General features: G+C 34.2%; 1 protein-coding gene across 1 annotated transcript; it reads right to left on the reverse strand.

Moving 5' to 3' along the window:
* Positions 1-1,124: 1,124 nt before the first annotated feature.
* Positions 1,125-23,437, reverse strand: LOC119836767 (titin homolog). The gene is made up of 6 exons (XM_038362224.1): positions 23,304-23,437; positions 19,628-19,839; positions 15,594-15,807; positions 7,591-7,768; positions 2,333-2,469; positions 1,125-1,609 (listed from the first exon to the last, which is right to left on the reverse strand). The coding sequence occupies exons 1-6, from the start codon at positions 23,377-23,379 to the stop codon at positions 1,527-1,529; spliced, it is 900 nt and encodes a 299-aa protein (XP_038218152.1). The 5' UTR covers positions 23,380-23,437; the 3' UTR covers positions 1,125-1,526.
* Positions 23,438-24,027: the final 590 nt, after the last annotated feature.

The following is a 24,027-nucleotide window of genomic DNA, read 5'->3' on the forward strand; positions in this document are numbered from 1 at the left end:
CTTTATCATAATATGGTAGCATCATGTACCTTCTTGGCCACCGTATTATTCAAAATGGATGACATTATTACACAATAAGACAGTTACGTTCCAACATAATTTGTGGCACTAGCATAACCTCATTCGTGTTAAAGTTAGTCAAATAGCCACGTTGTCAGTAAAGTTGTTTAAAATGTTATTCGTAAAGTAGCGTATCTTTATTTAACGTTTTCTTTAAACTTAACCGACAAAGAAGCAAACTTACATTTAAGTTAAAATATAGGAACGGAGTTCTTTGTGGAAAGTTTTTACTTAAAGCATGTATAGATTGTGTAATACATTATTTTAACTGGCAATCGTTTATTCATTAGTTTTCTTCTGTGCTTCATAATAAAATTGCTCTTAAATTGTACATGTGTTGTCGGATTCATAAATTCTGTTTAATGTTAAAAATATTGAGATCTTTTCGGTTATGATAAAAACAGTTTTCACAAAACCTATAATTCTGCTAAATCAAAGAGTTCCTACACTATATATTTAAGAAGTGAACATACTGCTTTTGAACATCCTTTCACTATTTTAATTGGAACAGTTGACAATGCATGTACGTTTTTTTTTCACATAAAAATACCTCTATATGAAGTTTGAAATATTTATTTCAATCTCGCTCGCGAAATCTAATATTTCGCTTATCTCCCTCCAACTATTTAGTCGGAGCGAATAAGCGAAATATTACTATTAAAAAAGTTATAATAACTGTCCTAATAAATAATTGTTGTTTTTTTATGAAAAAATTTGCCCGCCTTCAAATTGATCTATACTAATATCTGGCTCTTTAGAGCCTAAAATTTTGTTTAAACGCGTAAATCGCAGAAACTACTGAACCGATCTTAAAAATTCGTTCACAGATATATCGCTGGATATGTAATTGATCCCTGAGTGATATACAGTGTCTATATGCATAACAAGCGAAGCCAGGGTGAACCGCTAGCACTATAATAAATTGGTAAAGTTTCTTCAGTTTTAACATTGCCCCAGTACTGCAATATACGATCTCTTATATAGATACCAATGGTCATTTAAAAGTCCTTATTCATTTACAAGCATACAAGAAGTCTGTAACTCATAAACAAATGCCCGCAGAATTTTCACGCCATGTAAACAGAGGACGGAAGTGAAAAACTTTTCCTGTTCAAGACTTGTGAAATATCAGATTTTATTTTTGGTTAAAGTATAATATATCTTGTACAAAATTATTATCATTATTAAAGAGAACTGATTGAGTTACAGAATCCATAATAATCTTTAAGAATTTTATTATAATGTAAACTGTTTTTATCAAAACCCAAAATTGTATTATGATCCAGACATTTTTCCCCGAAAAACATGATTGTCTTCATAAAACCCGTTTAAAAGCAACCTAACATCAAACAAATTAACTCAAACGAAACCTTACAAAACCCAAAAGCATCCACCAAGAACTCCGATCGATACGAGCTAGCTACGACTATTTATACACAGCGCGTACATTACGCGCCCAACAAACGTCAGCTGACGAATGCAACGAACATAACAAGCGATGGATGTAACATAGACGCGTCGCCGCGTTGCATCGCTAGAGGGTTCTCGCCTGCAAAGATTTGAATAATAGGACATACACCAAAATCGGTTTAGCTGGCGACACAGAAGCGCTTTTAGCTACGTATTTGCTTAGATTATTGCGATATGAGATGGAATATATTTGGGGGATTATCCATTTGCTTCTTAATATATATTGATATGATGTTTTTAAGGTATTTAGTTGGAGACGCTATTGTTATTTTTTGTTGAGTCTTGTGATATATGGATAAGAAAAAGTATTTATTGTTTGATATGAAACCTTTTTTTATGTTAGGAATTTTAAAAGCGAATTTAATGTAAATTTTGAAGATTAATCTAGCACTATCCGCGATAATGGGTTGTATGAATGAAAATACATATTGAACCCTGTTTTTATTCATGTTTCAATATCATTTCATTGGTATAGTGACAAATGAATCAATATGAGTTGTTGTCAATATGTAAATCAGTTGCTGTCAGCATGTTGAGCAGTTGCTGTCAACTTGTTGAGCAGTTACTGTCAACATACTGAGGAGTTACTGTCAACATGCTGAGGAGTTGCTATCAACGCGTTTAGGTGTTGCCGTGAATGTTTTTCTGGCAACGCTTCGTTTTATGGAGTTCCTAATGCATATTGCTTTATTCTTACTCAAGATATTTCATTAAAAATAAGTTTCCAGCAGGTGCTGAAACATAGGTATGTTAGTCAACTTGCTCAACAAATTAAACAAATTAATAGTGGTTGTATAGTTACCTCTCAACACATGGACTGATACAGCTGACGCGGCGACGTCAGCGAGCGAGCATGTGTAATTTCCGGAATCGTTCCTATTAGCGTTAGCTATATACAGTCGGGAGAGGGCACCGTTCGCTGTGGCTTCCGTCTTCACACTGAAAGGAAAGAACGGTTATTGCGGGTAGTCGCAGATTTAAAAAAAAAGTTGTATAAAGTTAAACATTACTCATTTGTTATGAACAAAGTCACAGAGTCATATTTTCATATATAGTAGCTTTACCCGTTGCTTCGCCCGCGAAGCCCAATTAAACCTCGCCTTGTTTGGTTCCTGTGGGAATTCCATGATAAAACCTAGGATATGTACTGATTATCGCACGCAAAAAATACAATACTGTATTCAATAGTCATTTTAATAGAAGACCAATGATAATTTACTGTAATTGTCCCATTATTTTCACACATTGAACAACACGCTGAAACCTTAAAACATGAACGATAAATATGTTTTACAATCGCCTAGAGACGAGGCCCAACGTAAAACCCTAGCAGGCAGAAATTGAATAAATATGAAAAGTCCCCAATGTCTGTTTAACCCTTCACGGCTAATGATCAAGACTAAATTTACGGGGTGTTAAGTGCTCTTATTTGGTAATTGGGGGATTAGCCCGGCGTGGATGAAGATTTCGCATGTGTTCACAAGTTGAACGCTAAGTTTATTGATATTGGTTTAAGTTTACACTTAATAGTCTTTGTACTTCGTGTGAAACGATACTTATATATGCTTTCTAACAAATATAAACTTCTTTAAATATATCGCTATTTAATTTTTCATTATTCATAAATGTGAAAGTAACTCTGTCTGTTTGTGTATTGGTCGTTCTGTCTGTCTCTTCTTCACACCTAAACTGCAGCACGCATGAAGGCAAAATCTGATATGAAGATAATTGGAGATTCAAGAAAGCATAAAGGATTTTACACACTATTACCCGGAACTCCCACGGGAACAACTATGCCCCGAAAACCCTTGACTATCTTACTTATCCTAGGTATTAGACAAACCCCGGGCAAACTCGCGGGCGGAGAGCTAGTTATAAAATACTCACACAATGAATAAACCCCACTTGAATTTAATTATACGGATATGTGAATATTATTTGTGCCCCGCATCCACGCTACCATTTCCGTTGAAAATTTGAATAAAATATTTTCCACACTATAAAGTCGAATTGTTTTGTAAGTTCATTCCTTGGGTATTGGAGCGAATATTTTAATGCAACGCGGTGTGCACATTTTGCTGGGTTTGCTAGTTTATTAGAAATTGACAATTATATAAATCTTTTCAACAAAAAATGTCACCGACGGCACTGGTGGAGGGGTATTACTCCGGAGAAATTCTAACAAGCACCCGTGGCCCCTTCACTTGTGCGGCTCGACGGAACACAGTAGGGTTTTAGCCGGTAGGAATCCGACTTAACCCACGACCTCTTCCCCGGGGTCCGTGGGTATTTCTCCACTATAAAAAAGGGGGTATTACTCCAGATTCCAAAATGTGAAATGAAAGACGCGATTTTCCTATCAAACCATCCATCAAAAACCCATAGAATAATCGAGTAGCACGACCAAACACACCTTCGATTATGCGTCGTTGAAAAAGCAAATTTAACTTTTAATATCCCTATTTATTATACCACAAACTTGACTTAAAAATATAATTGTCCCAATGGAGTTTTTACGGTTAATGAGCCAGATTTAATTTACGAGTTATCAACAACCCTTATTTGATATAACTGCCAAGATTAATGGGGGTGCTCACTAATTAACTGTAAGATGTAAATAAACAATAAATTTATTCTGACCTTAATTAAAGATGTCGGAGTATTGTTGTTTTTCGCTTTCCAATTAGCTCCTATCCTTTATTTAATGACTTAGGTATGTTTACTTTTATAATTGAAGTTAGCTTTAATTTATCTATAAAAGATTATTTTTCACAATAGAAACCGCCCTATTAAAATGTAGATCAAATTTAAAATGGGACGGAAGGCAAACTTTCGATAAAATAAACAACCATCAAAATCGGTTCACCCTATCGAAAGTTCTGAGGCGAAACACGCAAAAGAAATACATTCAAATTGAGAACCATTTTTAAAGTCGTTTGAAAAACAGTTCAATCATTAGATCCATATTTAATCTCTTTTTAATTTTATTCTTTATTGAATGAAAATAAAACACAAAATAAAGTCGGACAAGTGAATTAGGTGTTTTTTCATTAAAAATAGAAAACTTTCAAATGCAGTTCCATAAAGAAATAACATAAGTATAACTTAAACTAAATAGAAGAGATTGACGAAATTAAAACACGATTTGTTCATAAAATAACGGTACGAACTAAGCGAGCTTTTGCCCGCGGCTTCGCACGCGTTAAATTCGGAGTAGTTTACATATAAAACTTTCTCTGGGATCACTCTATCAATAAAAAAAAAACTCCATCAAAATCCGTTGCGTAGTTGTAAAGATTTAAGCATACATAGGGACATAGGGACAGAGTAAGCGGCTTTGTTTTATACTATATAGTGATGTAATCAAAATATACGTAATAATACCCTATAATATATCACATAGTCTTATTTATAGGATGTATTGCAACCTATCCAATAAAGCATTATACTGTGGCCATTATCACCTCATCATTTGCAACATGTTATCGGAAGAAGACATGCTTCATCTAACCCTTCCCGTCCTTTATATTATCTAAACTGAAAATTAATTTATGTTGGCTGAGATAAATTTAGCTAATATAATATACTAGTTATTGTTCACGACTTTGTTCGCACTGAGCTTCAAATCTGATAATAACAACTGTACCCACAGTTATCCATTTCATATCTCAAAGTAGTATTAATAACAGTGTGGGAAAGTTATACAAAATGCAAAAATAAAAAATCTTAATTGTTATAAAAATACGCAACGTACTTTTCCCCACATTAGAATTCCTTGAGTTGCAAGGAATAGTCTCCTTCACCTTTCATCTATACTATTTAAACTAGTATTATTACACAAAAACTATAATTTAAGACTTCTGTTACTATTATATGACGGCGATAGGCAACGTATATAGCTCTGTCTTTTTCCCACATTGGAATTATTACGGCTTTAAGACGTCACGGTAACCCAGGTACAGGCAACCGAGCTGATGGTGCACCAAATGGTAAGCGGTTACCACCACCCATCATTTTCCCACCTTACAACGGTAATGGATGAGGAAAGGATTCTAGGAAATGAAGGAATAGACTGGGACAAGTGAGGAAACCCTCTGTCTGTATTTAATCATCGGACGTAATTAAAAGTAAGTTTGTTTAAGAAACCTTTCAAAAACCTCAAAAGAATTTGCAAATATTTCTTTGCCCTCATTTCATATTGTAGTTCTTATAATTACGTAGAAATAGAAGTAGGATATACAGTCAACATCTTTATACTAACTTCCACAACGCCGTAACACATTCTATGTCATAAGCAAGCAACTTTTATAACATGTAAACAGAAAAACCATTGTTTTTACAATCTGGTTGTAACATTTTATGTTAAATATAAATATAGAGAAGTTTTTCCAAGACATTACTAAGACAATTTCGTATTTTCTCCGAGAATTTCGGATGACTAAGTTTCTTGAAAATGCTATTTCACAAACACAGAGTCATCGTTTTAAAATGTTAAACGTTATATATTCGTACAACTGTGAGAAAGTTAGCTTCTGAAATAAGTTTATTCTACTTCATTTTATTCTATACAAGACAACGAACAAAATGGCGTCGGCGAATTTAAACATCAGTATTGTATTATTTGAATTAAATACATTGAACCGCAATATACGAAATAACTGAATAAATGTGTATGAAAACAAAAGAATTGAAGCCAATATAACACCAGTTATATGAAAGAAGGAAACCGGCATGTCGGAGAATTAAAAGTTCGACGACATGAGACATCTGCCAACCCGCACTTGGCCAGCGTGGTGGATTAAGGCCTGAACCCTCATAGGAGGCCTGTGTCCCAGCAGTGGGAACATATATGAGCTGATGATGATGAACATGAATTAGAAAAAACATAATTTTCGATCGACCTTAGAACAGAGGTGATTCTTAATTCGACTGAATATTTTAGGATTTGATAACGCAGAACCTTCGACTGGGTGAACCGAATTTGATGATCCTTTTTTATTCGATAGCCGGTGTCTTGTTTATTGCTTAATTTTAAATAACCATGATTATTATGTTCATACTTACTACTTAGCTAAATAATTTCTATGTAACAAAATCCAAATGCTTCCTAAAGACAAAAGAATGGCGGTTAAATTTGAGTTTTACTAAAATAAAAGTTTCTATTACGACCAAGAAAAACCATTTCTAGTCGTGACGGATCGAGATTTTTTATACTTTCACAGATAAGAAATAATGTAACCCTAAACCCAGATCGTAAAATAGACCAATAAACCAAATAGTAAATCGAATATTCTTTCAGAATCCGGCATAAAATGGGTATCCACGCGGATTATATATGCCACTAGATGGGGTCTTGCGTGCCTCAGCATGTATTGGATCAGATCGCACTGGGAAAGACACCACACACTCCCAAGTTGTAATTGGCATTTTCCGAAGATGATATTGGCTTGTCGATTCTACTATGTTTCGCACGATGAGCAGGGAAGCCAGAGGTCTATATCCTTATACTCTCCCGTCCCAATCCATTCCTGTGATCTCGTAGACAATCCTTTTCTTCATTAAAAAGTTCATGGGTGGTGGTGGTCCAAAAGGTCAGTTGCTTGCTTCGACATAAAAAGTAGCTCAAGAAATAACACGTGTATTGAGATAATAAATAAATACAACAATTGACGAAATGATGCTAATGAGTTCCTGTTATTCGAACAATTTCCAATTCTCCAGCGCGGAATTCTAAATAAGCTTTGACACCTTGTTTAGGAAGCAATAAATAATTATTCACAATGATTGAACAACTCGCCGTATTATAAGAGAAGGATACAAGTAATTCCCTCCAAGTCGAGTCGAGTATTTTGCAATTCGTAACTCAAATTTCAAACAATTATCGGAACAGGGTTTCCGTTTTGTGTTCGCGTTTGGCAATTTCTCCTTGTATTGAAGCTGTGTCTCGACATATTTAAGATATTCTATTTCTACGTATTACAAATGGTCAGAAAAATGGCTTTTCAAGAAATTTGATATGTATCCATCATAATATTCCAAGAAAATATCAACTTCGCTTACCTAACCCCCCCTCTCTTCGTGTCATAGTTTAGCAATCTTCCCCCATGTTTCCAGTTGACCTGTCTCGCTGGCTGAGGCACCTCACTGACGATGCATCGCAGTTCTATAATGGAGCCTTCCTTGTAGAACTTGTCCTGCAGAGGCCGACCACGTTCATCTATGATCTCCACTTTTGGAACTGTTGAAGAAGAATTAATGGGTTTTAACATTGCAAGGTTTTCACGAAACTTATATCACTGTCATGGGAGTTATAAAGTATGTATGTACGTGAGATGGTTAGTTTATAATTGACTGGCTGTATTAAATTGCTAGGGTAAATAGTAGCCTATGTTGAAATGTGGACTCTAATTTATCTCTGTGCCAAATTTTATTCAGATAATATGAGCTGTTTTCGCGTGAAAGTTAATAAAGATTTGTACTTTCTTTAAACATAGGCGTTTATTTCTGTACAATAAATGTTTTTCAATAGAATCGGTGCTATTCCATATGGATGTTCTAATGACTCTAAAATTCTAAAGTAATGTTGTTTCTGTTTGTCTACTTATATATTTTAACTAATTTTAGTACAATATTTGTCAATGTTGTCCGCAAACCTGGGCAATAACATAAGTATATAACAATGGAAATTATTCCTCTTATAAGTCGCATATTAAGTTTACCTTTTCAAATAATAAATCATTGCCATAAAATAGACAATTTATTATCCACCTACAATCTACATAGTAACATCTGTCTATCGCCCAAAATGAATGCCAATACAAAAACAATACTTCGATTCGTTATAAACGAGCTTTTCTCAGAAAACGGATTGTTCAAACAATCTATTTAAGGATTACTACTTTTAGTTAAGGATTTCTCATTGATATCGGGTGTAACAGAGCTTGGACCATAATCTACCATGCGAATGCATACAGTATAATTATCATTCATCCCAAGGAATTTTTCCTTCACCTATTAGGAGTGGCAATGTCAAAAAGTCGCAAATAAATTCTCCAAGTCTTGAAGCATACCCTTTGAATCGTAAGTCTTACACACTATAGTCTATTTCAGACACCAGTATCTCACAACGTTATTCTCTGTCTTATCTGATAGAAAGAAAGAAAGAAAGAAAACACGTAAAAACACACACACACGTGTATTATATCCGTGTTTTTTAGTTTTTGTGACCTACCAATATTATGAGGATTGAATTTTATAATTTCATTACTGATCACTCCGTACCATTAACTGCATTCGTTTGCACCGAAGAGAGGAATGGGGGACGAACTAGAAACTGCATTAAATTGAAGTCACGTCTGTCTCTCGCGAAATACGTGTGGGGATGGATCCTTTTAAAGAAATATTTTACGAAAGAAAATGGTAATACATTCTATTTCGCTTTACACGTACGCTATTGTGTGTGAGACGTCAATATTCGACGTGCAGACGGGTATTGTATGGAAAATTATATAGATAAACTTATGACGTAGCACTGAAAATATTTTGTTTTTAATTTAAATTCGAACCATATATTCTGATTGATATTTCGTGTTGTATAAAAAATGTGCGTATTAATTTGAAAACGAACTGCCGGGATTGTTGAATTAAATTTTCCTAAAAAAAATAGATGTAATTAGGTTTGCTGCAATAAAATATTTTTAGCTTAGTCACTTATAGTTAAATTAGCTAGTAGTAGTTTTTTGAATAGAAATACAGATTGTCACCTAAGGTTGTTAGTTTGTCACTTAAATAAAATAATTAATTATTTTTAACTAAAAACCGAGCTCCCGTCACATTGTCACAAGCACAACAACGGACCAGTTTAAGGGAGACACCAGATTTCAAATAAAAAAGAATCCTTAAAATCAGTACCTACACTCTGTAAAAATTGATGGGGGCAAACACAAAAAAAAAATCTCATGGAACTCCTTATTTTTGTAGTCTGTTGAACAAATAAAAGAAACAAAATGTTTAATTTTAAATAAGAACTTCTTTCTTCAACTTAATTTATTTCAATAGACGAGTAAGCGCATTTAAAGGTTAATAAATTATATATATCGAACCATATTATAATACAAGTATAGTGAATACAAATTTATACATTCTCGGACGAGTCCCAATCAACCACAAAGTTAATCCAGACCGTGTAATCACAATAAAGCCCCGAAACCGAATCCTTATATCAAAACCTATCATTTGATGAAATCAGAATTTTACTAGCACACATAGACAAATGTTAGGCTAGGCTTAAAAGCTTATCTCAGAGACATAAATGCCTAATTAAAGACACAACTCGGATTACATTCGGGTGTCCATGAGTTCCAATTGATCCGGGACAGTTGAGAGCCGGTTAACTTTAATCCGGGTGACAGTTTTTATTGAACTTTCCCGGATATTTGTTCAGTTGTTGATGGCAGGGCTGACGTTTATTGAGTGTTTATCGTTTTCTTGCAGCTAAATAGTCAAGTGATAAATGTGAATCGAATAAAGATTTTTCTTATTTATTCATATTTATTACATAAGTTGAAAGAAAGATGAAACATAAGCTCAATCAAGTTTTTCCGTGTACCATAAGCCAACGACCGCGTTGTTTTTTTTTATTTTATCGTTTTTAAGTGTTGATTAAGTTGATAATGAGAAACGAAATTCATATTAGAATTATGAAGATTAAATGATCAAGTATTTTACTGCATATCGAGTATTTTTATTATTTACGATATAAGCGAATATGATATATAAGCGAAAAAATAATGAAAAGAACTTAATAACAACTTGAAATAAAGTGAATTTTAAATTAATGTATATGTATTATTGCAAATGACATTAAAAGACATACGACTGGCATGGTCGGGCTTTGACGTTTTTGATTGAATAACGCTTAAAAATTTTTAATCTACTATATAAAAATAAGTCGGGTTTTCCTTCCTGACGCTATAACTCCAGAACGCACGAACCGATTTCCACGGTTTTGCATTCGTTGGAAAGGTCTTGGGCGTCGTGAGGTTTATAGCAAAGAAAATTCCGGAAAAATTTCAACAGAAAAGCGGGAAAAACGAAGCCATCTGGTGGCGAAACTGAGTTCGCCGGGTTTGCTAGTGCGTTATATCTTACAAATGGATCTTTCAAGGAAATTACGAAAAAATCACTCTGTATACAATTTTACGTTCCTGGAATAATTTCAGATTATGAGTATACAGCTTATCGGTTATTAAAAAAACGAAAACGAGTAACGTTATTTTAAAATACGCGTTTAAAAGAGAAAAATATTTAACAGCACTAAGTCTTGTAAGTTGGATCAGACTACACACGATGAGCAAATATCATTAAAATCGGATGAGTAGTTTAGGAGTAATTTACATACATTACGATGTGTTAAGCATTAAAGTGAAGACTTCTATTTTTCTTAACTTAAATTTTGAAATAAAAATTTGCCCTTGATGATCACACCCTGTATATATTCCTAATCAGTTCTACGCAACTGCCTCAAAGCGATCTCCACTATTAATAGCTCAATGTGCTACAACAGACATAAACAACCTGTACTCAGAATCTTGGTTTAATCTGCATTTTGGTGTATGTTTATATAAATACAAGCTTTACTCTGCTACTTTTACTGTAACAAGTTTGACATTGAATGAAGTAAATATATAAATGAAAAACATTATTATACAGGGTGTTCATTGTGTTAAATTTGAGCTCCAATGATGCAGACGTTTTGAGATTTTCAAGTAAGAACCAAGTTATTTTTTTATATATAATGCTAGATAGAGATCTGCGACTTCGCCTGCTTGTAATAAATTCACCGCATAATTTCATTCGCTTTCGGGTGTTTCACATTTCCAACATAGGTTAGGTAGATAGATAGATAGATACAATTTTATTTTTCTATATTCGAGAACATCACCAAACAACAGAAACATAATATAAGGCTGATTGGCACCTCTCTCCGCACTCGCTGATACCTAAACATAATTTTAAAACGCTTCACACACATTCAAACGTATCAGCTGTCACGCTAACGTCAGCGTGACACAAAAAACCAGCTTTAACCTGTAAACTAAATCTGTCCTACAAAGTTTTGAAACTATTAACACTGCCGACGGTGAAAAACATCATTCGATTTTATAGCGCCGTTTTTCAATAATCCGCTTCAAATGTGACAATCATATCTAAATCCTTAAAATGCTATCAAAAAATTTTACACTTCCGATGAACGGGTAGAGGATAAACGAAAATCAATACGAAAACCCTATTTCAAAATCATTGGCTTAACAGCTTATAGTGGCCATCACAAATGGGCAGGGAAAGCTAAATCTACGTAATGTGTTATGTTGGAAGTTTACTTATAGCAAACTAGCTGCGCCCCGCGGTTTCACCCGCGTAAATCTGTATAACGTAGGAATATCGGGATAAAATGTTGCCTTTATGTTACTCCAGTTGTTCAGCTGTCTACGTACCAAATTTCATTGCAATCGGTTCAGTAGTTTTTGCGTGAAAGAGCAACAAACACACACACATCCTTACAAACTTTCGCATTTATAATTTTAGTAGGATAGTAGGAAGGATTAGCAGGATAATAAATCAAGCATATTCAAATGCAAGTATTTGTTGAGGAAATATAGGACTTGTAAGTCTTTATTTATATAAATTAAAGTAGCTGTTACTCCGGCTTCTCCCGTGGTACGTATATAACCTACACTACTCGGGTATTTCCTATATATCAAAAGGTAAAAGTTTTGACGCAGCAGTTTTTTTTTTATAAACTTTAGGGAGTAGATACAAATAATAGGGTTTTTGAGGATAAATAAAGTATATTCTATTTATAGAAAAATGCCATGTAAGTAACATAAGGTCAAATTTTTAAATGTTTTTATCCCAGTTTTTAGAAAAAGAACAACTAATATAATAAATGCAAAAGTGTGTTTCTTTGTCTTTCTTTCACGTCAAAACGGATTGTGTGACAGAAGTAAGGCTACTTTTTACCGCGGCGAGATATCTCATTCCCACGGAAATTTCCTTTAAACACGTGTATTAGTACACAAATCTAGTGACACTGTAGTTTTATTATTAAATCATACGTGAATTCGCTTTATATCTTATACCTTTAAACGAGCAATTCTTGTATATATATAATTGGAATCTCGGAATTGGCTCCAACGATTTTCATGAAATTTAGTATATAGGGGGTTTCGGGGGTGATAAATCGATCTAGCTAGGAATTTTTTTTAGAAAATGTCATATTCGTGTTTTATTCTTTTTTTTTTTTTCCTGACATCTATTGGTGAATAATAATTAATACTATTTTGCTTCGTAGATAGCTGGACAACTGAAATAACACATAGGCACTTTTTATACCGATATTCCTACGGGATACGGACTTACGCGATTTCAACCGCGGGTCACAGCTAGTAGTCTTTAAATCGAAGAGATTTTCCACCAAATGGGTAAAAAGTTGTACATTTTTCATTTAACCTTAGTTAATATTTAGTTCAATTATGAACAAGGGAACACTTTAAAAGTTGCTAGAACCAAAATTTCGTTAACCAAAAAGGTTTTTTTACTTTTTTACATTGGATATTTTAAAAAAGCGTTACGTACATAATGATATGTCTGTATGAGTTCGTAAGGATGGTGAAAATATAACACTTTTTTGGGATGTCGTAAAAATGTTATATGAAGCCACAGCTTATACAGGGTGATGTTACTGGCCAGTAAAAGTCATAAAATGTTGTATAACCCCGTTTACGACTCGTAAATGGGATAAGCATAGTGCATATAATTGCTGTGTATCTTGGTAAGGGAATTTTTATGTTTATATGAAACTAATTGTTTTTCATGAGTTTTTGACAACCATTATGTGTTGTTTATAACGTAAGAGTGAAAGAGACAGACAACAGACCTGAATGTGTTTTTTATTTGTATACTTTTTAGTGATTTTTATTACATTGTGCTAAAAGATTCTCAAAAAACTTATTCTTCTCGGAGCAAACTTTGTGGATCATTTAATAGATAGAAATAAAAAAAAAAAATTAGAAATTAAACCTTTTTCACGGATTTTAAATGCGATTTATTAAAAACCTTAAATGAACTAACCCGACGTTGGTCGAGTTCAGTTATTGGGCGAGCATATGACACTCGCTGTAGTGTTAGAAATGTCGGGTTAAATAATATAATAAATAAATGGAGTTTAAAATATTTTTTAAATATATAAAACTCATGTAAACTCAAATAAAAGAAAACACTAATGCTAAATAATACACTAATATTTAAGTACCTATTTGTTTAATCTTATTTTAACATCATTAAGATCTGCAGAGCAGTAAAATACCAATAATGCATGCTTCATTTATGACCCGTAAAGCCATTAACGACTCGCGAATTCAGTCCAAATTTTCATTACTTCATAACTACCATAAACAGATTTGCATTATCTGTTATCAATAATGAAATGTTCTATAACCTACACACTTAAAATAATTTACCTGTTTTAGTAATTTTATGTAGTTTATTTATATTTACACAGGTTTTTAGTTGTTTCTGTAATTCCGAAATAATAATGTAGAAATAAAAGGTTACATAATCTGTAATTTTTTAATGAACTAAGGCAAAAGCACTTATCAATTGGACTTCAATTTAAATTCGGAACTAGAATGTCACATTGTTAATGAATGCTGTTTTTTTTTTAGTTTTTAGTTCAATTTAACAAGAAATATGTTTATTAATTTTAATGTATTCTCCAAAAGAAGTCGTTTTATCATTTTCAATGTAACACTATTAACAAACTTCTCGTCCCGGAGCGTTCTCCGCACGGAGGTGTCCCCGTGGGTTCGCCGGTATGAAAACTATTATATTGTGTTGCGTCTTTCTCAGGTTCTTAACTATCTATGTATGAAATTGCATCCAAATGGGTTCAGTAGTTTAGGCGTTAAGAAAAGACACACAGATAGAGGTACTTTCGCATTTATAATGAGAAGAGATATTATCTCTTTAGTTTAGAAATCTTCTTCACGATATATCGATAGAAAAGTCTTATAGAACAGGTTTTATAATACATTTATAATACAGCCCGCGGAATGTAGTGGAATGTCTCTCAGCGTAATAAAGCTGAAGTCTTTAACAAAATTACCTGCATGACGTCCTAAGTGCAAATTAGTAATTACTCTAATTGCCTCGTATGTGGTTGTAATAATATCTTTTAAAATTTATTTTCAGGTGGTTCTTGATGTTATGATACACTGATATTATTAAATGTGTTAATTAAATTTATGTGGGATTAATGTATTTTTACATTATTCGATGTCTTCGAGATTATAATAAATGTGTTAGTGTGTAATATTCTGTAATATACATATTCTGTGTTTGTTGTTTTAAATGTGGTGAACCTAATAAAATTATTTTATTCTTATTGTAATTATATTGTATATACGAAAATGAGTAATACGTATAAAAGCTAATCGTAAATAGATTATTTCTAAATCCAAATAAGTCAAATAGAATTTATTATTATCATATTATTATCTATATTAGCACATAGTCTTTTATCTGGTTACCAAGCCATTGACGCTCGGACCTGTGGTTTTTTTTGTGTAAATTAAGATTTGCATATAATATAGCATATGGAGTCGGCCGAGTAGTTCCTGAGACTAGCGCCTTCAAACAAGTTAAACAAATTATATAGTTTTATGTTATAAGTATGTAAAGATATACTGTAAAGTTAGTTTTGTAGTTAGCTATCAAACTAATACACAAATACATGTAATAAATGTGTTCTTTATAAATTTTCATGGTACAAACTTCCATCCCCTTTTTATCCCATTGGGGAAAATTCTTTCTAAGCGGATTCCTACGTCACAACATCTATTTGCATGCCAAATTACAGCAAGATCCGTCCAGTGATTTGGGCTGTGCGTTGATAGATCATCTATTGTTCATCTATTGATCATCTATTGATCATCTATTGATAGATATCAGTTAGACCTTAGAGATGTATAATACATTTAGTTATATAGATAAAATATACATACCAACAACGCTCAAATGCACACGTCGAACGAGCGGCGGGTGCGTCGATATCTGACACTCGTAATATCCTTCGTCCCGTTCACTCACATACTGAATGAGCAGGCGCCAATCATTCGGCTGCTCGAACGCGAGGGAGTACCGTGAGTCCGCGGAGTATGTGTGCCGGCCGAAGGACAGGAGGTGGAGGTCCTCCCCTTTCCGACGTACCCAGGATATCTGGATAGAATGAAGAGTTAAGAAGATATAGAACTGTGACACACTGGTGTTTAGTAGCTCATAGAGAGGACGTTTAGTTTCGTTATAACGCTTTTTCGTGTGTTAATAAAGGCCGAGAAGAACAGAAGGTGTATGTCTTCTTGCGTACTCAGGATATCTAGATAGAATGAAGAGTTAAGAAGATATAGAACTGTGACAAACAGGTATTTAGTAGCTCATAGAGAGGACGGTAGGACAGTAGGTGGTGGACACCTATCTGTCTTACACATGTTGTTTATATATTTTATCCCTTGTTAGTTACATCTATTTCTAACTTTAAAAACACGTTCCAAAGGATAACGGGCTTAAATTAAATACAATAAAGAAATAACGAAATTTGTTTAGATAATTAGGATGATTTATGATTATAATATAAATTGTGATATTGTAAAATTTATAACTTATAAAAAACAATCAATACTTAAGTAGTAGCTAAAATGGTGTACATACTTTTAACATTTCGAATAAAGAAATTTACCAATCCGTAGCATATTATCACGGTCATACGTATGAATAAACAAGCTATACATCATTCCAAAAACTCAATACCCAACAAACACTAAATTAAAACGAACATTTATCATCATAACTGGCTTTACAAAATATCACAGCAGTGGTTTCATCCAGTTACACCATAAACATCGCATAGCACATTGGCTCCAGTCCAGATACCATTGTACGAAGCGACTATTCTTCTGTATACATGTGGACACCGCTTGATGTATTAAGTAATAAACATCTTTAGGGGTATTTAGTTGGCTTCTGACCAACATCAAAGCGAGCTCGCTTCCGCTAAGACACCATGCAATGCGATTTTAGCGATTAGAAATATGAAAGAAATTTCAAAGACTAATATTGCCGGTTTTAGATCTTGTTTCAGCTTTGTTTTACTAACGATTTATTTTTCTTAGACCTCCCGTATCGAGTCTCCATAGTATTTAATGTTAATAAAATATACATAGTTTAAAGATATCAGTAAACATGATATATCGCGTAAACTGTCTCTTTTGCACTTATACGGAGTATACTTTAGGGAATTATTTAATCGTGGCGATTCTTAGCAGGATATTTAGATAAACTCATGAAATTATTGTATTGCACCGATGCTTCATAAGTGTAGAAAGTTGGAATTAAATCTGTTTAAATGTAATCAAAATCGTGTCTTAGGAAGTCATACAGACATAGACGAAGTTTATAAAAGCGTATTACATAATAATAAAGAAGGAATAATTAGTCAGCTTGTGATGCCTTTAGCTTTTTTGGAGGTGAAGGTGATGTGCTGACGCAGCATTTTCGGTCGCGTCGGACATCGCATTAGCGTCGCCTCCAATTGTCTCCCAATTGTACCAACCCACGTATCAGTAGTATATAATTAGTGTAGTGAATCTGTTTTATAATTTAGAGAAAATATGATAATTTTATTTGGCTCGAAACTTTAATTCATCTCCCTATACACCCTACACTAAAGAGGCAACAAAGATTTCTTTTTATTTGTGCTCTTTTTGAATATTATATCATAATAATTGATAAAATAGATCTATTCAATCACGTTCCTTGCTGAATGCTGATACATGTATTCTACATGGACAACTATAAATACAATGGAATAAAAATGTCATTGCTTTTTTTTTAAATTATCGTTATCTCTTCTATATGAAACGATCGCTTAATAGATATTTTAACATTGCAAAGACCGAATCTGCATCTTAAGATAAGCTATCCATAACGTCACAGATGCAGTGACGTGTAGTTTCATAGAATATTTGATTTCACAGATTGCATAGTCTATAAGATCCATAACAAGCCTTTGTGGTGGAGATGTAGTTCGCAGATTTCGCCTTTCGTGCAACTCGCTTCTATTTCTCTGCCATTCATATACATTTGAAAAATATTTGTTTTGTTTTTTTACTAGACGAGGGGGGTTTCCATGACGTCTATAAGCAGTATTAGTGTCGAAAAGAAACAGATATAGGTTAACACCTATATCTACTTACCTATATACCTATGTATAGAATATAAATATAATGCCATCTGCATTATTTTTTTTTGCAAAAAAAACTCTCGAGGTTCAGTGCCACTTACGCATTTATAAAAATTAAGATGAGACTAAGGTAAACCCCCTGTTCCTATAAAAATGATGGTATACAATTTTCTTAGAAATAAGCTGTTTTAACTGTTATTAAATTTAAAAATATTTATCATCATCAGGTGATCAAAATCCGTATAGATATTCTCTTAATTTTCGAGGATTAAAACCATCTTTCTCCGATAATAGCTAGTAAAATCATCGGTTTTTATTTAAGCAGCCTCGTGTAACATAACTAACGACGACGACCGACTGTGTGATATATATATATATATATATATACATACAAGAATTGCTCGTTTAAAGGTATAAGATACAATTATAGACATGAAACAGTCTTCAGCCACACTTCGTGGTGATAAAACTGATAGTCGCTGCATTGAGTTCACCGCAGATTAAACCGAACATTTAACCACACGGGCGGTTTCCCAAGATTGCAGTCATATCGTTGAGGCATATATACGTTATGAGAGTGCGGGTAGAGAAAAAGACCCCGTGAAGTAGGCGCCGCAATTGCTTTAATATAGCTGTGATTAGAGACTACTTTAAACGGTTGGAAAGGTTTTTTTTTGAATCGAAGTTTTATTACGAAGTTTACTGGAATGTTGTTCTATCGGCAACATGGAAATAGAAAAGCTGATTGCAGCATTGATTTGCATTTTGTGTGTGGTTTCTTGTTGGTATTAATTTTATAGGATCACTTTGATTATGAAATAAATATGCATCTATACACATCATAATATGTAATTGATTCGTAGCAAACAAAAAATGGATTTTAGCCTGAACCCTTACAGTAGGCCAGTGTCCCTGTGTGCAGTCAATATGGTTTGATGATGATGAAGGTCGGTTACGTGGCTAGAGCACAAAATACTTTATTTGCCAGAAGATAACATTATTTTCGATAATATTAATAGTATTGGATAATGTTCTTCACTCCACAATAGCCGATGTTAGTTTGAATTATTTGTTTACAAACAGTTTTAACGATAGCAGTGAGACACAATATTAGTAAATGTTATTGTAAAAACTTAGTGATACATTCACTAATAACGCACAAATAATGATATCGTGTCACACCGGACATGGTTATGGTTATAGTTATATCATGGGCATAATATGTATAGGTATGAGAACGAATAAAAAAAAGCAGTGGTGGCTCAGTGGTGAGAACCTCGGACCTCAAAATCGATAAGTCGGGGTTCGAGACCGGGCGAGCGTGCAGGAAATAAATTGATTTTTCAATTTATCTGCACATGTTGATAACATCACCGCTGCTCGAAACGGTGAAGGAAAACATCGTGAGGAAACCGGTTTGTCCGAGGATCAAAAAGCTCAACGACATGTGACACCTGCCAACCCGCACTTGGCTAGCGTGGTGGATTATGGCCTGAACCCTCATAGGAGGCTCGTGTCTCAGCAGTGGGAACATATACATAGGCTGATGGTGACGATGATAACGAATGTGAGAATGGGTATGTGTGTACGCCTATACACCCAAATATACCCAATATTTGGGTGTATAGGTGTGGGTATATTTGTATGTATAGATGTGGGTATATTTGGGTGGATAGGTGTGGGTATATATATGTGTAGCTATGGATGTGAGTATGGGCATGAACTTCGCATAGGACTTTGACAATAATTGTGACTTTCATTATTCCGATAAATGATGGTGATAATAATTATACCACCAACCGTCTTCTCCCCCAAGTCATGAACTCTGCAATGCAGATGCACGCGGCTACCCAATTGCGCAGTCACGTTATTCGTGGAAGCGTCATCTTCGAAGAAGGGCAGCGGCTCGGACGTCGTCGTGGACACCTCTTCCTCTGGATCCTCGTATATCTCAGTGAACACCTCGTGCCAGAACGGCCCGTTGATGATCTTACTGTCACCGGTTTTGAAGTCTGGAACAATAATTAAAATTCCTTACTATCCATATAATGCCTTGAGTGTGCTTATTACTTTGTCTTTCTTTCACGTCGCGATAGAGCGATTTTATGACATGATTTATGGCTGGAAACAGTTGGGAGACTAAATTATGATATAGGTGGTGAAGCATTTCATTCTAATGGGGGTTTTCTTTGACTGCACGGGTGTAAACGGGGGCAGAAACTTAGTAACCTTTAAGAGCTCCTATCAGTCATTCAACACATCGACCTCATGCCTACCTAATAACCGGTTATTCGTTGGTAATGCAGATACTACAGATCCAGATCATAATACTATAAGTGCAGTATGAGGAGCGAGTATATCACGACAAAGCAAATTTCTCCTCTTCTGTTCGCGTTAGCATTCTAAAAGATTTTTTTTTCCTTTACAGCAAACGATAAAATAACGTGGCTAAGCAACGGTTTTGTACGAAATTGAAATTTGTACGAAACCCTTATCGTCGCAAGTCCGTTTCGTACTCCACCGATTTTTTTAAAACACCTAGTCAAGAGCAAGTAAACAAGCGTCAACCAGAAACTAACATTGATATTCCTCGTACATCCATATTAAACTCGAGTCGTATTAAACATCAACAAACAAAACAATACAAGAATTTCATTAAATGTTACAGACTTGTTTGCCGTTTGTATAACGCAGAGAGAAAAAGATTTCCAAAACCCTTCGCAATATTAAACCAGCAGTAAATATACAATGTCACAACTTTACCAAACCAAATTGGAGACTTTCAAACTGGAATTGTAACAAACGACACTCGCAAGGAAAATGAGAATAGCGATACCAACTAATATTAAGAAAAGAGCATTTAAGGAATTTGCTGTCAACTGTTAGGCTGGTTGGATACTTCGCGTTTCGATGATATGTTCGAAACGCTGACAATTTATATAGACAGACATTAATTGTAATGTTATCGATAGAATCTTTAAAGTACACAAATGTGAAGTCCCGTGTCCCATAGTGGGGTATGGGGCAGATGATGTACATCTGTTACACTGATCGATTTTCTTTACGGACAAGTAGGTGATCAGCCTTCTCTGTCCTGCCAGACCGAGAGATTTTTTTTTGTGCGTCCCCACCGAGAATTTAAACCAAGACCCCTCGGTTCTACGCTCACGCGTTAACCTCTGTGCCGAGGAGGCGGTCATGGCTCTCCGGCTCCGGCATGGCTCTCTCATCGAACCCCGGTCTCCCGCGTGACAGGCGCGGAAACTGACCACTATACTACCGAAGAAAAGTACACAAATAATATATATTAAATTTATAAAAAAAACGCCAAAAAATGCTGATACATTAATCAAATACTTAAATAGAGCTGAATATAAATTATTATTTATTACGACGGAAACTTTGATAATCGTACTAGTGACATCAAGTTCTTATTCACAACTAAATTAAAAGTAGTGCTATTTTAAGTGCCACTTTAAGTTGAAATGATACACTTATAAAATTCATTTACTAACTCAGTATCATAGTAAAGAATCAATTGACAGAAACTTCTACAACGAAATATAATATTTATTTCTCTTGATTTATATTCTATAAAAATCTAACAATCGTCTCAATCCATTCATTTAAGAGTCATACAAAAATAAACCATAATTGTACACGCTTAAAGTTCATTTATGCTTCTACATGTAATCCTACTAATATTATAAATGCAATGGTTTGTAAGGATGTGTGTGTGTTTGTTGCTCTTTCACGCAAAAACTACTGAACCAATTGCAATGAAATTTGGTACGTAAACATCTAAACAACTAGAATAACATATAGGCAACTTTTTATCCTGATATTCCTACGGGATATAGACTTACGCGGGTGAAACCGCGAGGCGCAGCTAGTTGAAAAATAAAAACGCTCGCATACAAAACTCCTTATTCGAAATGTTTAAAGTTACTTCGTAAAATGTGCTACTATACTCTCATATAGAAGCCGAATATTTGTTAAAGATAAAAGTATTCGTACCTCGTTATCAGATGAAGAAATTCAAAACAACTGCTACCATTTCAGTTGTTGCCCGAATTGCTGTTAGTGCGATATTGCTCTCTTTATTACAACGTCTCGCAGACATTCTTTAAAGAGCGCAAATTAGATACACGGAAGCTGTTTGATACACGTGTCCTTATACAAGACATGCTTGGAGTTAACTACCGTTTATTCGACTACATTTGTATTTAGGACACTTGTAGAATATACTCGTAAATGTTTAAAGCAAAACTTCATAGAAATGTAAGCCAATTTCGCCTTCAAGTTTAAATTGATTATGTTTTCTCAATAATTTGTAATTTAATTGAGTTTTTGCTTTATCGAATATGAAATTTACAATGTCAAAACTACGAAGAATTAATACTTATTACCATTAACTTAAAATTACAAAAGAAATTTATTATTTTTTTTTTTTTGTTTCAATCAATTCTTTAATACATTTTTGTAAAAATACTCTTTTGCCTCTTATGATTTCAATAATGACGATAATGTCAAATGAACATCTACCTGCTTGCCAAATTACAGCCAGATTTCTCGAGTGGTTTGGGCTGTGCGTTGATAGATCACTAAGTCAGTCAGTCAGTCAGCCCAAATGACATTTTTTAACATTTTTATACATAAACCATTTGGTCCCACGTTACAAGTAAAACATATTATAAGATAATATTAGCTTATCATCAATCACGTCTTTAGTTCCCTGTTCATGCAATAAACACAAAATAACAATAGCGAAATAGAACAAGCAATATTTTATCAGAAACATTTTGGACGCGGATCAAAACGTATTGAACAAAGTTCGGACTTACTTCCAACTTATTTTTAGAAGTGTGAATGCATGTCGAAATCATGAAATTTATTGATTTATACGGTTGCACTTTGAAAGTCAAACAGCGGATCATAAAGTTTAAAGGCGTTCTCCCCGCATTAACTATTTACCTATATCCTTACGTAGTCGGTGGTAGTTATGTCGGACTAATAATTATTTTCTACAAAACCGACTGCAACGAATTTAATATAAGAGTAGTGACAAATGAAACGTGAAGGGGGATAGTGATCTGTATTCAGATTTATCTATATACTGTGACTTGTCTCTAAAGGACTCTAATCAATCGACACTCTTTGAATAAAGTAAACAGAAATTTGTATAAGCATTAAATTATTACTCTTGTAGTCTAGATTTTAATTATATAGGTGCTACTAGCTGCGCGGTTTCACCCGCGTAAGTCCGTATCCCGTAGGAATATCAGGATAAAAGTGGCCTATATGTTACTCCAGTTGTCCAGCTATCTACGTATCAAATTTCATTGCAATTGGTTCAGTAGTTTTTGCGTGAAAGAGCACCAAACACACACACATTCTTACAAACTTTCGCATTTATAATATTAGTAAGATAGTAGGAAGGATTTTATTAAGAATTTAATGAAAATAAATCACTCACCTGGTATTTGCGGTGCTATAACACATAATGAGCTCGTTAGCAGGGAGCAGAATATGAATAAACCAGGAGGCAGCATCTTGTCAGCCCCGGGACGCGGGAGCCATAGATTTCATCTGGCCAGCTTCGTCAGGGCCTGAAGATAAACACATTGTCAATATTATTATCGAATTTCATATAGTGTCATATAGTCTCGAGAAATATTAATAGGTTTACGCCTACGGTCAAGGAAAATTTCCATGAGGTGTTTGTTTTTATAATAATACTAGGTGCGCCCCGCGGTTTCACCCGCGTAAGGCCGTATCCCGTAGGAATATCGGGATTGCCTATATGTTGTTCCAGTTGTCCATTTATCTACGTACCAAATTTAATTGCAATCGGTTCCGTAACTTTTGGGTGAAAGAGTAACACACACACATCCTTACAAACTAGAATAGAATAGAATGAAACTAGAAGAAAATAGAATGAAAATACAAACTAGAAGAAAATAGAATGCGAATTCTATTTGTTACAAAAAACATGTTCTTAATGAGTATTTAATCTATTATTTAAAAATATTATTTATATGAGCACAAGAAAACGTCATTCAGTCCAAGTCACAGAACCCCGCGAAACGTTGCCTTCTGCTTAAAAGAACTTACAACACGAAGGAAGAGAGGGAGAGAGAGAGGGAGTTTTATAAGAGATGTCACCTCCTAAGTAATTAACATTACAAATGTAAAATACG

The sequence above is a fragment of the Zerene cesonia genome, chromosome 25 (assembly GCF_012273895.1).
Source record: "Zerene cesonia ecotype Mississippi chromosome 25, Zerene_cesonia_1.1, whole genome shotgun sequence".
NCBI lineage: Eukaryota > Metazoa > Arthropoda > Insecta > Lepidoptera > Pieridae > Zerene > Zerene cesonia.